Source organism: Pezoporus flaviventris, unplaced genomic scaffold (assembly GCF_033815535.1).
Source record: "Pezoporus flaviventris isolate CSIRO_AGI_PZ_B2104156 unplaced genomic scaffold, CSIRO_AGI_Pfla_v1 ptg000002l, whole genome shotgun sequence".
NCBI lineage: Eukaryota > Metazoa > Chordata > Aves > Psittaciformes > Psittacidae > Pezoporus > Pezoporus flaviventris.
In genome coordinates this window covers 15,174,479-15,190,409 of record NW_026892550.1, presented here as the reverse complement: position 1 = coordinate 15,190,409, position 15,931 = coordinate 15,174,479, and the positions used below count along the sequence as shown (strand labels likewise).

Here is a 15,931-nt window from a genome sequence, read left to right as displayed (position 1 = left end):
ATAAATCAGGTAACTGCAGAATTTTAATTCAATTTCTTTTTCTTTATTAAAAACTGGATTCAATAATTTTATTGTGGATTACTTGGCAGCATTGTCAGATGTGTTGTGACAAACCTATAGTCTGCTAAATGCAGTTGGAGGAGTTGTTAATTTAATCTCTGCAAAGAATTTCACTTTCTCTTAAAATTTAAACTCTGTTTATTTTTAGAACACAGTTGTAGAGGCTTCTATCCAGTTGCCAGCTTCCCTCTTCTCCCAGAAGCAAAAAAGAGAAATCAGACCAGCAGATGAATCTGTCTACAAGCTTCAGCTTATTGCATTTCGCAATGGAAAGCTTTTTCCAGCAACAGGAAATTCCACAAATCTGGCTGACGATGGGAAACGTCGTACAGTTGTAACACCAGTTATTCTTACCAAGATAGGTTTGTTTTTTATTATTGCTGTTTTATAATCTTTAAGAAGTAGGGAACATTTTTGACCTCTTTGTTTCAGCTAGTGAGGATCTTATAAAAGGTTTTTAGGATCTCGCGTGTTATGTGTTGAGAAATTTATGTGCAAATGCATTTCTTTTATAACAGATGGTTTAAACCTAGCCAGTCACCACGTTCCTATAAATGTGACACTGCGGCGCATTGCACATGGAGCAGATGCTGTGGCAGCTCAGTGGGACTTTGATCTACTTAACGGACAAGGGGGATGGAAATCTGATGGTTGTCGCATTCTTCTGTCCGATGAAAACATTACCACCATTCAGTGCTACTCCCTCAGCAACTATGCTGTTTTAATGGTATGACAGTTAGAATTACATGTCTCTTTCTGGAACTTAAAAATATTCAAAATGCAATTCTGTTTTTGTTTTGTTTTTTCCCTTGAATTAAAGGAAATGAGCATTCCCATGTTTCATTTCACAAAATTGAGCATCAGAAATGTTCAGTTTTTGCTCGCATTGATACAAATGTTGATGTAAGATGAGGTTTAAATAGAAATCTGTTAAAATGCACTTAATTGCTGAATATACTAGGCACAAAAGAATTTTCAAATTAAAAGTACTATATTATAGGAAGCCATTTTAATGAGCTACTTAATCAAATGGGCTTCTATGAACTTAAGTCTAATAATGACAGTTTAAAAATAAAGTTGAAAAAGTTTAACACAGAGAAGGTAGGTTTTTTTTTTTAAGTTGTTAGCTTTGTCTGTTGACAGGTGTTTTCCCAAGTATTTCTTTTTTTCTGTGATCTATAAGCAGAGATAGCTATTTCACTGCAAATTAGCTATTCATTCACTAGTGTAGAAGTCTGTTACCAGAAGACATCAATTGAAAAAGGAAAAAATCAATGTCGACAAAATGGTTAACCAGTTCTAAAATGTAGCAATAGTTAAAGGAGAAGAGAACAAGATACCTTTTCGTGCTTGTCAGTTATGAAGCAGGATTACTTCTCTCTCTGTTCCCAGAGCTCTTCATTTCAGAATTTGGCCGGGAAGCTTCCCTTTTTACAGATGGCGTCTGCTATCTTGCCATCAGTCATCACCACAGATGCTAAATGATAAAATGTGATACCTAAAAATGGTGGGCTAGCAGAAAGCTGACAGAAAAAGTAAGAGGTTTAGGAAATATTGTGAAGTGTTAATTTGGTATGGGGTTTGTTGTAGTTAATATGCTCTGTGTGGAATTAAATACATATTGTCATGTAATCGTGTGTGGAAGGAAGAGGATTCCTTTATGATGATCAGTGCATTAGAAGCTACTTTTTTGTTTTGTAACCCAAGTTTTCAAAAATATTCCTCTTAGGGGAATTAAATATTAGAATGCCAAAAAGCTAAGCATAAATAAATTAAGTTGGGGCTGTTCAGCCTGGAGAAGAGAAGGCTGCGTGGAGACCTCATAGCAGCCTTCCAGTATCTGAAGGGGGCCTATAGGGATGCTGGGGAGGGACTCTTCCTTAGGGACTGTAGTGATAGGATAAGGGTTAACAGGTTAAAACTTAAACAGGGGAAGTTTAGATTGGATATAAGGAAGAAATTCTTTCCTGTTAGGGTGGTGAGGCCCTGGAATAGGTTGCCCAGGGAGGTTGTGAATGCTCCATCCCTGTCAGTGTTCAAGACCAGGTTGGACGAGGCTTGAGTGATACGGTTTAGTGTGAGGTGTCCCTGCCCATGGCAGGGGGGTTGGAACTAGATGATCTTAAGGTCCTTTCCAACCCTAACTATTCTATGATTCTGTAAGATTTACATGGCAAGCTTTAAAAAAGAACTTGGCAACTTTACCTTTGAAGGTACTGTTTTAAATTACTTCAAACTGTTATAATCCTATAGTTACTTTCTTTGATTTTTTTAAAATACATAATCCTTTTCTGAAACATAACAGCATTCTTTAAAATTCAGAATTAAACTTCATTTGTATGTGTAGTATGCATTAAAGAGATTATGCTTTAAGTTGGTCACATTTCTGTCATCTGGAGGAAATAAAATGAAAAGCATATTCAGTCTGCTGCTATAAATGAGTATTTGTAAATTAATAGATGGTAAGATTGTATCAATATTTTATTATGAATTACATAAAGAACTATTGACAATCATAAATCAAAAAAAAGGTAGGGGCAGCTTTCTTCCTTTTCTGTGTGTGGCTCTCATTCTATGCTTGCTAAAAACTAGTATTCCTTAAATATTTAGCTGATTTCCAAAATAATTAGGCTGTAGGGGCTGGAGTAGAGAGGGTAGGTGGAGTAGAACAGTGTAATATTATCACACAGTATCACAGTATGCTAGAGATTGGAAGAGACCTCAAAAGATCATCTAGTCCAATCCCCCTGCCGGAGCAGGAACACCTAGATAATGTTACACAGGAATGTGTCCAGGTTGTGGAGTCTCCCGGGAAGGAGACTCCACAACCTCCCTGGGCAGCCTGTTCCAGTGTTCCTTCACCCTCACTGAGAAGAAGTTTCTTCTCAAGTTTAAATGGAACCTCTTGTGTTCCAGTTTGTACCCATTACCCCTTGTCCTATCATTGTTTGCCACTGAGTAGAGCCTGGCTCCATCCTCGTGACACTCCCCCTTTATATATTTATAGACACTTATAAGGTCACCCCTCAGTCTCCTCCAAACTATAGAGACCCAGCTCCCTCAGTCTTTCCTCATAAGGGAGATGCTCCACTCCCTTAATCATCTTAGTTGCCCTGCGCTGGACTCTCTCCAGCAGCTCCCTGTCCTTCTTGATCTGAGGGGCCCAGAACTGGACACAATATTCCAGATGTGGTCTCACCAGGGCAGAGTAGAGGGGAAGGAGGACCTCTCTCGACCTACTAACCACCGCCCTTCTAATACACCCCAGGATGCCATTGGCCTTCTTGGCCACAAGGGCACAGTGTTGGCTCATGGTCATCCTGTCATCCACTAGGACCCCCAGGTCCCTCTCCCCTACACTGCTCTCTAACAGGTCGTTCCCCAACCTATACTGGAACCTGGGGTTGTTCCTGCCCAGATGCAGGACTCTACACTTTCCCTTGTTATATTTCATCAAGTTATTCCCTGCCCAACTCTCCAGCCTGTCCAGGTCTCGCTGGATGGCAGCACGGCCTTCTGGCGTGTCAGCCACTCCTCCCAGCTTAGTGTCATCAGCAGACTTGCTGATAGTACACTCAATTCCCTCATCTAAATCGTTGATGAATATATTAAATAATACTGGTCCCAGTACTGACCCTTGAGGCACTCCACTAGTTACAGGCCTCCAACTAGACTCTGCCCCATAGACTACAACTCTCTGGCTTCTCTCCTTCAGCCAGTTCACAGTCCACCTCACTACCTGATCATCCAGACCACACTTCCTCAATTTATCTGTGAGGATGCTGTGGGAGACTGTGTCAAATGCTTTGCTGAAGTCAAGGTAGACCACATCCACCGCTCTGCCATCATCCATCCCTTGTGTTATTTCCTCATAAAAGGCTAAGAGATTGGTCAAGCATGATTTCCCCTTGGTGAAGCCATGTGGACTGCCCCTCATAACCCTCTTATCCTTGATATGCCTTAAGATGGCACCAAGGATAAGGTGTTTCATATTCATCCAATAGATGTTTCTTGCACACAGTTAATACACTGCAAAAGCTCTAAGATGTCTTAAGTGGCTGCTGAAAAAGGTTTTCATAATGCCTATCCATATATTAATTAAAAAAGACATAATAACTTAGTTCATTTGTAAAACCTTACAGTGTTATGAAAGTCTGGGTTCTGGTCCTAGGCTCATAAGAGATTCTTTCGGGTTTCATTTTAGATGTTTGGCTTTTAATTCAGCAGTTGTCATTAATGTCAGATACATGAACAGTAGTGTCAGGAGAGACCTGAATGCAATGCTCCATCATCCTGGCTGGCTGGTGAATGAGTTAACCAGTTATGTCACTCTTTTTTTGGTCTACTTTACTTTAGTGTGTATGTGTGTAGAAGAATGCAGGCTGTAATGTATTGACCTGTCTTCATACATTTCAGAACATAAGATGAAGTCTTGTCTCATGAGGAAACTTGTAATGGAGTGCCTAGTTTTCTAATCTAGTGATTTGAGAAGATACACTTGTAAAATTTTGTATTAATTTGGAAATTATTTTAACCACTGTTAAGGTAACCAGGAGGCTCAGCTGAAGTCTCATTATTATAGGCCTGTAGCACAGGAAAAAAAAAACAGCACTGGTAGTCAAGAGTTGTTCTAGTTGGCTGTAAATGCCCCAGTGTTGTTCTCTACTGTTATTTTATTGTCATTTTTTTACTGAAATATTATGTAGGGTCAGTTTAGCTTGGAAATAGCATTATTAGCTCCCCTCACTCCTTTTCATAGGTCAGATTAAAAATGTGAGTGCAATCGGTAAGAATTCCATTGGCTTAGTGGGTATTGAGTCAAGACCTGTGCTAGCTAGGCTAGGCATACTGAGTTTTCTCAGGTGTTTCAGAAGATTATTGTAAATCTTGTGATTTGTTAGATCTTGTTCTCAAAGTTCACACCAGTACATGCATCACATCTTGTTATCTGTCACCAATCTGGAAGCAGCAGTCAAAATACTATAAAGGCCTACAAGGATACCAGAGAAGGACTGTAGCAATAGGACAAGGGACAGTGGGTTTAAACTTAAACAGGGAAAGTTCAACTTAGGTATAAGGCAGAAGTTCTTTACTGTGAGGGTGGTGAGGCAATGGAGCAGGTTGCCCAAAGAAGTGATAAATGCTCCATCCCTGGCGGTGTTCAAGGCCAGTGTTCAAGCCTTGGGTGACATGGTTTTAGTGTGAGGGGTCCCTGCCCATGTCAGGGGGGTTGGAACTAGATGATCTTTAGGTTCTTTCAAACCCAAACCATTCCATGATTCTGTAAGTTGCTGTTCTTCAATACTCGCTGACTGTGTGGCTATATATTTGCTTATGCTTGTAACAGCAGTGAGTTCTAGGGATCTCTGTCTGGATATCAACCAACCTATGGGTAGCGTTGAAATCATACGAGACTGGCTGCCTGAGGCATAATATATTACGATCTTTCCCAAAGTGTGTTTTCCAGGTGCCAAAGAAAACCAAGTATATAAAACTCAAACTGACAATCTGATTAAATTAGTTTGAAACGAGGGTGATGAGTTAGCTAGGAATAACAAATTTATATTCTGATGAAAGAACCATTGAAGGAGTGGTGAAGAGACTGCTGACTCTAATTTAATTATAAGCCTTGATTCAAGAGCTCTTCTTCTGTCCATGAAATTAGATTATCCATCTTAAACCATAACAACAGGTTTTACATCACTGTGCTTTTTCTCAAAACAAACTGAGGCTTCCTCCTAATTTTCTACCTTCCTTTGTGATTGCCAAATTTGTTCTCCTTTCCACCAGCGCACTTTTGAACTTTACCAGCTCTAGAGGTTTTAGAGTGACTTACTCAATTACATGTGACGGAAGTTTCTGTATCCTGTCTGTTCTGAAAAATTATTTTTCATAAACCAGATTTGCCTAAGATCGGGGTTGGACCTTATAGCAGCTTTCCAGTATCTGAAGGGGGTCTACCAAGGATGCTGGAGAGGGACTCTTCATTAAGGGCTGCAGTTATAGAACAAGGGGGTAATGGGTTAAAACTTAAACAGGGGAAGTTCAGGTTAGATATAAAGATTAGATTAGATTAGGTTAGATACAAAGAAGGAATTCTTTACTGTGAGGGTGGTGAGGCACTGGAACAGGTTGCCCAAAAAAGTGATAAATGTTCTATCCCTGCCAATATTCAAGGCCAGGTTGGACAGAGCCTTGAGTGACATGGTCTGGTGTGAGGTGTCCCTGCCTATGGGAGGGGGGGTTGGGACTGAACAATCGTAAGGTCCTTTGCAACCCTACGATCAGTGGTAAAGCCCGTTTTGTGCTGGAATGGACTGAAGGGTGTTTTTCTGTTTCTCTATTTACTTCCCAGTGTCCATTACCATTGCCATTATGGAAATGGAACTCTAGTAAATTGTAACTGCATCCAAACAGAATTTTTTTTTTTTCTCTTCTTGTTAGTAAATGAAAAAGTCACCTTTTAGATGTTTGAAACACTTCCATGCATTAACAGTCCAAGGTTGCATTTCAATGTTTTGATGATTGGCTTCAGAAAACTTGAACTATGCTAATGAGCTGTTGAATTCCATTTGCGTTATCAGCTATCTGTTTTGGTCAAACAGTAATCATAAAATAACAGTCTGGTAGGAACACGTGGGTGTCATTTGGTCCAGTTACCTGCTCAAAGTTTGATCACCTTCAAAGTCAGATCATATTGCATCATATTTCACCTAAAAGGTTCCTGTTACTACCTGCGTTTCCTCTGCCATGCCCCTGCCCTCAGAAGAATAGATATGGTGAACTAATATTAATTTTGTTGTTGTTGTTGTCAGGACTTGACGGGAGCTGAATTATATACGCAGCCAGCTGATCTTCTGCATCCAGTAATTTATGCCACTGCCATGGTTTTGCTAATGTGTCTGTTGATGATCATAGTCAGTTACGTATACCATCACAGGTATGAATCAAACCTTAACTGAAAAATTAGTTTCATGCATACTTTTTGATGGAAACACGATACGGTAATTTGCATTAGGTTGAGGTTTTTCCCTACAAAATTTGTTGATGCAAACTAGCAGTTAAGCAAGTAGCCATTTCATCTGTTCTTGAGTTTGACAGTTTAGCTCTCATAACCGCATATCTCTTTTTAATGTTTTTAACCATATATCTCACTTTTGCGTCAGAATTAAAGACCACTCAAGAATGTTAGTAGAATTTAACAAACTCTTCATTTGTTCAACTTTATATTTTTGTTGATGTGAAAGCTTGAAGGCTAAAATTTTTGAATCAGGCCTTAAATAGTTGTATAAAGCTAGGTAATAGGAGGTTGTTATAATTTCTTGATGAAGACCAGATTCTATTTGATTACAAAGTATGTGGTAGTCAAATGATCATTCATAGTAATTACAGCTTATTTATCACAAGCATATCTTGCTAGTTTATGGAAGACGATAATGTAGCTGTGTTGTACTTTGTCTAATTTGTTCCTTTTAACAGTGTGATCAGGATCAGTGTGAAAAGCTGGCATATGCTAGTTAACCTGAGCTTTCATATTTTCCTGACATGCGTGATGTTTATTGGAGGCATAACTCAGACCAGGAATGCCAGCATTTGCCAAGCAGTAAGTAAACATGAAGACACTTGAAAAAATCAGTTACTGGTTTCATACTGCTACATATGTATACACCCCTTCTTCCGCCTGCAGAACAGTACAGTACAGGCATATTATCAGAAGGTAAAATTTTAGACAAAAAATAGTTTGGTTTTTTTTTTAAGATTTCTCTGTATTTTCAATCAGCCATGGAGGTAAAACTAGTTTATTACATGAAAACTGGATTTTTTTTTTTTTTTGCTTAAAATGCTGTCACAAAAAACAAGTTTTACTGATTAGTTTTATTTTTGAGACTAACTTACTATGAAATTATCATATATAGGCCTTTATGTGGCCTTTACTGGCTATGTAAAAACTGATTTCCACAGGTATTAAAGTAATTACTTTCAGTTGCTTGGTAGTATACCCTAAAGGGAGGGAGAGAGAAGTGTTTAAAGTCAGAGACCCATGCTTTTGCTAGACAAACCACTAGCTTTATTGCGATTTATAATGACTTGTTCTTCTAAGATTTGGTCATCTTTAATTCAGTTGCCGTGTTTCAATATAATGACAGTTCCCACTTTGGAATGATATATAAGTGAAGTTTCTTTTAATGTTTTTGTTTGGTTTGTTTTTTTTTCATCCAGTGATTCATAGGAGTTTCTAATCCCTCACCATAATACTCCATAATGCTTTTTGGTTTTGGTTTGGTTTGGGTTTTTTTCCTTCATGTGTTACTAAATTTTCCTTCCACTAGAGGCAGCTGCAGCTGATATGAAGATGGGTTTGTAAAACATACTTTATTTTTCACAACGAATTGGCATTTAGAACAGTCACAATAAGGGATTTTTTCTTACCTTGAAATGAACTTTTGAAAATTCAGGCTTTATGTGAGTTGTGTGTTAAATGATTAATTTTTAACTTATTAAGGAAATGTTTGGGCATTCATTTACATCTTTCTTCTCAGGTTGGGATAATTCTTCATTATTCCACTCTTGCAACAGTACTGTGGTTGGGAGTGACTTCTCGTAATATTTACAAGCAAGTAACCAAAAAAGCAAAAAGATGTCAAGATCCTGATGAGCCACCGCCTCCACCCAGACCAATGCTGAGGTGGGACTGTTTCTGCAACTCATTATTTCCCAGGTCGCTGAGCTTATATTCTGACCAGAGAATGTAACAGGTCATTGCTTCGTTTTCCTTCCAGAAGTTCCATAAAGTTCCTTCTAGATTTTTTCTATTCTTCAGTATTGTGTTAAAGAGGATGAGGTGAAGGACAGTTGGTCTTAGACTATTGCTGTGTGTTTTATTTGTAAAATAAGAAATGGGTAGCTTCTTGGCGTCATCAGCGGGGCTTTGATTAGCACTTCCCACGAAATTATCAGAGATAGCAACACTTCCGACGAAATTATCAGAGAAAAAAGAATGTGTAGAACTGCTGTCACACAATTAACAATAAACACTGCAATTTAAGTAAATAAAGTTTAATATGTTTTCCAAGGGTTCCTTACAAATAGTTTGAAAAATAGTTGTCACTCTTTATCAAATGAAAATAGCGTTCTTCGTGAAGCATTCCTCTTAGAAATTTTACTTCTGAAATCACCAAAATAGGACAAACTAATGATCTGTGAAATTCATCCTAGGTATTTTTCTTAGAAAAGAGTAACATACGTTGTTCATGCAGCTTAAGTGAGCCTGTGTGTGTTAATTAAGAACTGCTAAGCTGGAATCCTCCACAAGGTGGCAGAAGGCGATTAACTTTGATTAGTTATTGGCAAATACGTCGAAAGCTTGATTTCTAAGTACAGAGACTGCAGAAAATCAAAAATGCTTTTCTGAATATCATAAAATTTGCATTATTACATATAAGCATATAGAAATATTTAATTGAGAAGTTAAAAGGTAGAAGGTTAATATTCATATCACTTTTAAGTGTTCTCTTTGCATTACTTAACTTTTACTGGGTTTTTCTTAAGGAAAAGTCAATCTGTTGTATTCACTGTAGGATATCATGCCCATTGCCAACTGTGTGCTTCTAGCAGGGTATTGAGTAGCCTTTTTAACACCTATTGTGAGTTTTTTCTTTTTCATCCTTTATTTGTCATGGAGTTCTTGCTTTGGCAAATGTTACAGTAATTACCAGCCTCACAGGCTCAGCTCTGCATAGACATAAACATGTATGTACCATTTCAGATCTGGACGCCTCATCTGTGACAATGGCAGTGACCCTTGAGACAAGTATCAGATCAGAGGAACCAGCCTTCATATTCTTCAGATTTTTCTCAGTGTCCAGCTTCTTTCAGATCAGGGATTTCCACAGTCAGAGTGATGTGTGATGTTTTTGCATGGAACAGCCATAGCAGGATTATTTTTTGTTTTGTTTGTTTTTTTTTCAATTCAGTTGTCTTTTAAATTTATGATCAAAACAAAACTATTTGTGGTGACATAGGACAAAGTCTTGTGCAAGAAGCGGTCACCCACTGTTATCAGGTCTCCTATTTCTTGAACTTGGAGGGACAAAACAACCAATTCTCTGTTGCCTTCACACTGTTTATATTCCTCTTCTATATGCCTTTTCAGAATTACAGAAGGTCTTTTGGACCAGTAAAAATAAAAGCCCTGATTAATGTGTGTAAGTACACATTTTTCTACTTAGGTGCCAAATGTAAGTTATTCTGCTTTGTGGTCTGGGAGGTTGAAGAAGTCCACCTTGCAGGTGATAGGTAGGCATGATCTTTACACTGATCTTCAGTTTCTGTAGATATTTTCTGAAGGCGCACTTCATACCTGTTAGCTTCCTTCCACTCTAGCATAGACAAGCTTTTTTCTTTATTTTGGGAAATAAGATAGTTTTGGTGGTGGTGATTATAGTCATTCAGTGTTGATGGAACTATGTCACAGGTCACAAACAGGGTGGAAGAAGACTTTGAAACGGGTCTGGTTTTCTTCAGAAAGTTGCTATAGACATTAAAGAGGAGTTGCTGTGGCTCACTGTAGCCAAGTGGAGAAGGTAGTGCAACAGTTGGCACCAGCTGGAATTTCTTAACTGGGAAAAATCTATGCCAACTAAATATTTTGCCTTGCCATGCGAGGCAAGAGAGTGTAAAAATAACCTGAGGTCCTCAGATGCCAATCACAAGAAGTAAATGGAGTTTGTCATGCAGAAATGGTGTTTGTTCAGCGGAACCCAAACAGGAATAAAGGAAACGGTGTCCATTTTTCTTTTACGTAAAAGACCTGCTTTGCAAATTATCTCACTGAAGATCTTAATGATGGGGTACTTCATGTAAAGCATGAAATAAAATAAAAATATAAATATTTGTATTGCTATAATAAAAATACTGGGTGAATGTTCTGCTTAGGAACACATTTTGCTATTTACTGGTTTGTTAGCAGCATAACACCTCTTGTGTACCCATGTCATTGTATTTGTTCTTCTCTTTTTGATCTAATATAAAGAACAGTTTTAGTTCACACAGCATTCTACACCCGAGTCATAGTATTACTGTATATCCTTTAGCACAGGATCATAGAATCACAGAGTAGTTTGGGTTGGAAAGGACCTTAAACATCATCTAGTTCCAACCCCTTGCCATGGGCAGGGACACCTTTCACTAGACCAGGCTTGATCAAAGCCCCATCCAGCTTGGCCTTGCAGCATGTCTTATGTATGTTTTTTGGTTACTATTCTGTTCATAGAACTCCTTATTGCTTAATAATTTTGGGTTGTGATTTGGACTCTTAGGAATTGCTGAAGACTTACACAATTGCACAGGTTTTGTTTTTTCTCTTTGGTTTGTTTTGGTTTTTTTTGTGTTGGCACTTGGTGTCTTGGTTTGGTCCAAGACCAGTTGTAAACATGTTCCTTCAGTCAGCAACCTGAACTACAACTGCAAGCAATCCATATTGCTTCACTCTCCCACCAGTAACAGCTTGCCTTGTGTAGAACCACCTTCACCTGTCCATGTTTGAGTAGCAGTGCGTCACTGAGGCAATGATTTAGTTATTTTTAGTGAAAGAGAAGTAGAGTAAAATCTGCCACAGAGATCGGTTTCACTTGGCCAAGTCCTGATTGCTGCATCAAGATACAGAATAAACCAGTCACGGTATTTGATCTTGGTAGGGTTCAGCAACTAATACATTTAGTGTACCTAGACTTCTAAGAAAAAGGATTTATGTGACTGCTGTTTTGTGTCTCAAGGGGGACAGTGGTAACTCCTGGTGAATAATCTGGAACACAGTGGAAAGGTCCAGGGTCATAGGGGTAGGTGTCTCCTGATGATAAAACTAAACTATGAATCTGTATGTCACAGTAGTAGGTTTTACTACATGTTCTGATCTGAATTTGGGCTGGATTAGCATAAGATGCAGGACAAAGAGCCATTAATCAGAGCAATTATCAATATTTGTTGATCTGCACTAATGAATTCAATGTGAATTCATAGAAATTGGAATGAAAAGTAAGATACTCCAATAACAAATGCCCTCTTGCTTGTGAAGGCAGTTTTCATTAACACCACCACAGGGAAGCAGGAGGTATATGCTTTGAGATTGTAGGGACTATTAAAACCAAATAAATAAGACCACCACCAACACCACCCCAAAAAAACTCAAGGTACAGGAGTTCTTGCAGCTGATCTTCTGAACATAGTGTCCATAATATGGGCAAGTTACCTTTGGAACAAGAGATTGCTATTTTCTTTCTAAGTTTACATATTTCTTCCAGCAGTTTACAACTTCTGACTGCCGACTTTTGCTTCTTCGTTCTAACTGTGTGTACCTCCATTTAGTGCCAGCAAGGGAGGTGAGAGAGAGGCGGTTTATTCGGGAGGAAAGAATTGTAGTGACGAAGGCTTAGGAAAAGAATCATATTGCCAAAGCTCAAACCTGTTTATTTTCTCAAAGAACTTGATGAGTTTCAGAATCCTGGAAAGTTCTAATTTTCTTCATGCTGAATAAATTCCATTTCCATTAAGCAGCCGCTAATATACTGACTTTTACTTTTTAGGTTCTACCTTATTGGTGGAGGGATCCCTATCATAGTCTGTGGAATAACAGCAGCAGCAAACATCCGAAATTATGGCAGCAGACCTAATGCTCCTTAGTAAGTACCATATAACTGGGAGCTCTGTCATAAGATTTCATGGGTTTCCTTTTCTTAGTACTTGTTGCCATTAATCCTGATTCTTCCAGAAAATGTAACACAGCCAAGACCATTTCAAAGTACCATTATGAACTGATAAAGCATAAGTGACTTGTGATAAAATGTTAATTTTGATTCTTTGGTTTGTTTGTTTTCCAGTTGCTGGATGACATGGGAGCCTAGCTTAGGAGCATTTTATGGACCAGCTAGCTTTATAATTTTCATAAACTGTATGTATTTTCTGAGCATATTCATACAACTAAAGCGTCACCCTGAACGTAAATACGAACTTAAGGAACCTGTTGAGGAGCAGCAGCGTCTGGCCACCAATGAACATGGAGAACTGGCTCATCAAGATTCACTGTCGGTGTCACTAGTTTCCACATCCGCTTTGGAGAATGAGCACAGTTTTCAGTCACAGCTGCTGGGAGTAGGCCTTACTTTGCTTTTATATGTTGCTCTGTGGATCTTTGGAGCTATGTCAGTTTCCCTGTATTATCCCATGGACCTGGTCTTCAGCTGTTTTTTTGGGGCAACATGCTTAAGCTTCAGTGCCTTCCTTATGGTGCACCATTGCATTAACAGGGAAGATGTCAGGCATGCTTGGATAACGACTTGCTGCCCTGGAAGAAGTACATATTCAGTGCAAGTAAATGTGCAGCCATCCAGTTCCAGTGGAACCAGTGGAGAAGCCCCTAAGTGCACTAACAGTAGTGCAGAATCTTCATGCACAAATAAAAGTGCATCAAGTCTAAAAAATTCTTCTCAAGGTTGTAAACTAACTAACTTGCAAGCTGCAGCAGCTCAGTGTCACCCAAATTCCCTGCCACTGAACACAGGTCCTCAGCTTGATAATAGCCTCACTGAACATTCTGTGGATAATGATATCAAAATGCATGTAGCTCCCTTAGAGGTACAGTTCCGGACAAACGGGCACCAAAGTCGGCACCATAAGAATAGAAGCAAGGGGCATCGTGCTAGCAGGCTTGCCGTATTGAGGGAGTACGCGTATGATGTTCCCACAAGTGTGGAAGGAAGTGTGCAAAATGGCTTACCTAAAAGTCGACAAAGCAACATTGAAGGGCATTCAAGGAGCCGAAGAGCCTACTTGGCATATAGAGAACGTCAGTATAACCAGTCCCAACAAGACAGCAGTGATGCTTGCAGTACTCTTCCAAAAAGTAGCAGAAATACTGAAAAAGCAATAGCTACCAACAACAAAAAAGATATTCTAAGGAAACCCATAGCGGTTGAACTTGAAAACCAACAAAAATCTTACGGCTTAAACTTAGCCAGTCAGAATGGACCACTTAAAAGCAGCGGACAGGATGGACCCTTGCTCGCTGCTGACGGCACTGGGAATATTAGAACTGGGTTATGGAAACATGAAACTACTGTGTAGCAGCATAATTCATTGAGGGATGAATCCATATGAACAGTGATTACGCATTCCTTAAAGCTATTAACACTGTTGAATACTGTTTACAAACTGTAGGTACTTTATGCAGGGAGGGAACAAAGATAATCTGCCGAGCAGGAGATTGTATGCTTTATTCTCTTTGCTGTTTTTACACAGATGAACTCTTGGTGTTTTGTGACATTTTTTTAGAAGCATCAGTCTTGAGGGATGCAGAACACAACAACTTCGTACATTTTTATTTTTTACCTGTAAACCTGCAGATGTGTCCACAACACATTTCAAATTTGTATTTAAATGTATAATAAATAGTATTTTCCCCAGCAGCCGTGATGAGAAGGGTTATCAGCCCAGTGTTTCACTTATTTATTGGGTTTTTGAGGATTATTGCACTGAAGCATTATCCTGATCTTATTACTTCAGTGTTTGAAATTTAGGAGTTTTAGTTACTAAAGAAAATACTTGGTGACTGAAATAGGCAATGGAAATAGCTCAATTACTTGCATAAGTCCTAGAATTTGTTGGAAATGAAGCAATGTTTTAAAGATATTTTTAATATACAAGTAATTTGTTAATGCCAAAATAATTGTTTGCTACTTGTTTCATAAGTTACTTATATTTTCAGATGGCTGCAGCTTCTTTTAATGCATGTGTACAGAGTTTCAGTTTACTTGGTAATGGTTTTGGAATAATACTCTATTTTGCCCTCATAATTGATCTGCCTGGGATGTTTTTGTTAATTTGTTTTAATTCATATTTGAGAAGATTATGAATGTTCACAGACAATAGGTGTTAATTTGCAAAGGTCATCAGTAACAACCAGTAAAATCTCAGTTGTAATGGTGAGGAAAAATAATAGCACAGGTGTTTTGGTAGGTTGTAATGAGTTAATCCGTTAGGAGTAGGATCAGTGTGCAAAATCAGGGGCTTCAGGTTCAGTGTCTGTAGAAGCTTATTCTTGTGGAGTGTTTTGAGTTGCAAGTTCACTTTTACTCGCCTGTATGTGACAACTTAGAGAATAATCTTCTCCCATACTATACAGCATCTGTGTCAAAACAGTTCCAGTAGCAGAGCTATATTAATAAGGTTAGCAGTTTTTAAAAGCATGTGAATCCCAGCAGTTAGGAATAGCTAAAACATGTAATGTTTAAATTATCATAAGTCTTGAAAAGTAAAAATTGTAGTTTAAACACAAATTTATAATAGTAGTATAATTACAAAAATTAGTGTCAAGGTCAAATTTTCATGTAAAATGAAATATTACAGAATTATTTTTTAAATTACAAGTATAGTTTTCTATACTCGTTGACACCTTAATGTAAGCAAGATAATTTATGTCATCCTGCTGCAGTGACCAGTTTGAGGTAGCAGTTTCAGGGAAATGCTTTGTCTGTTTCTGGTACTGATTCCTGTCTTGACAAAACCATATGTATTAAATAGCAAAAAATATTTCTGTATAATCTAACACTGATAACTTTTAAGCAACAAGAGGAGTTGGATTGTATATACCTGGTTCCCTGGTTACTTCTTTTAGACTTGTCACTGTTGGATATTTTAGTTAAGTGTATCTGTTTGAATACAGATACAGGGCTAATTCTCAGTACTGAAATGATTTGTTAAAGAATTTACAATGTGAGGACTCAGGTATGTTTAGTTATTGCTTGCCAGGTTCACTGCTCCCTCTACTGGTCAGGTTGATGGTCTGAACTAATTTTGGATGCATTATACAACCCTCTCC

At 38.3% G+C, this 15,931-nt stretch overlaps 1 protein-coding gene across 1 annotated transcript in view; it reads left to right on the top strand.

Moving 5' to 3' along the window:
* Positions 1–14,519, top strand: part of ADGRA3 (adhesion G protein-coupled receptor A3) — a 57,262-nt gene extending 42,743 nt beyond the window's left edge. The window contains exons 13-19 of the mRNA XM_061470159.1: positions 209–422; positions 579–787; positions 6,876–7,000; positions 7,540–7,663; positions 8,601–8,746; positions 12,642–12,737; positions 12,936–14,519. Coding sequence (XP_061326143.1) covers positions 209–422; positions 579–787; positions 6,876–7,000; positions 7,540–7,663; positions 8,601–8,746; positions 12,642–12,737; positions 12,936–14,178 — 2,157 coding nt within the window. The 3' untranslated portion in view covers positions 14,179–14,519. The remainder of the gene's footprint in view (positions 1–208; positions 423–578; positions 788–6,875; positions 7,001–7,539; positions 7,664–8,600; positions 8,747–12,641; positions 12,738–12,935) is intronic.
* The last annotated feature ends 1,412 nt before the right edge of the window (positions 14,520–15,931 follow it).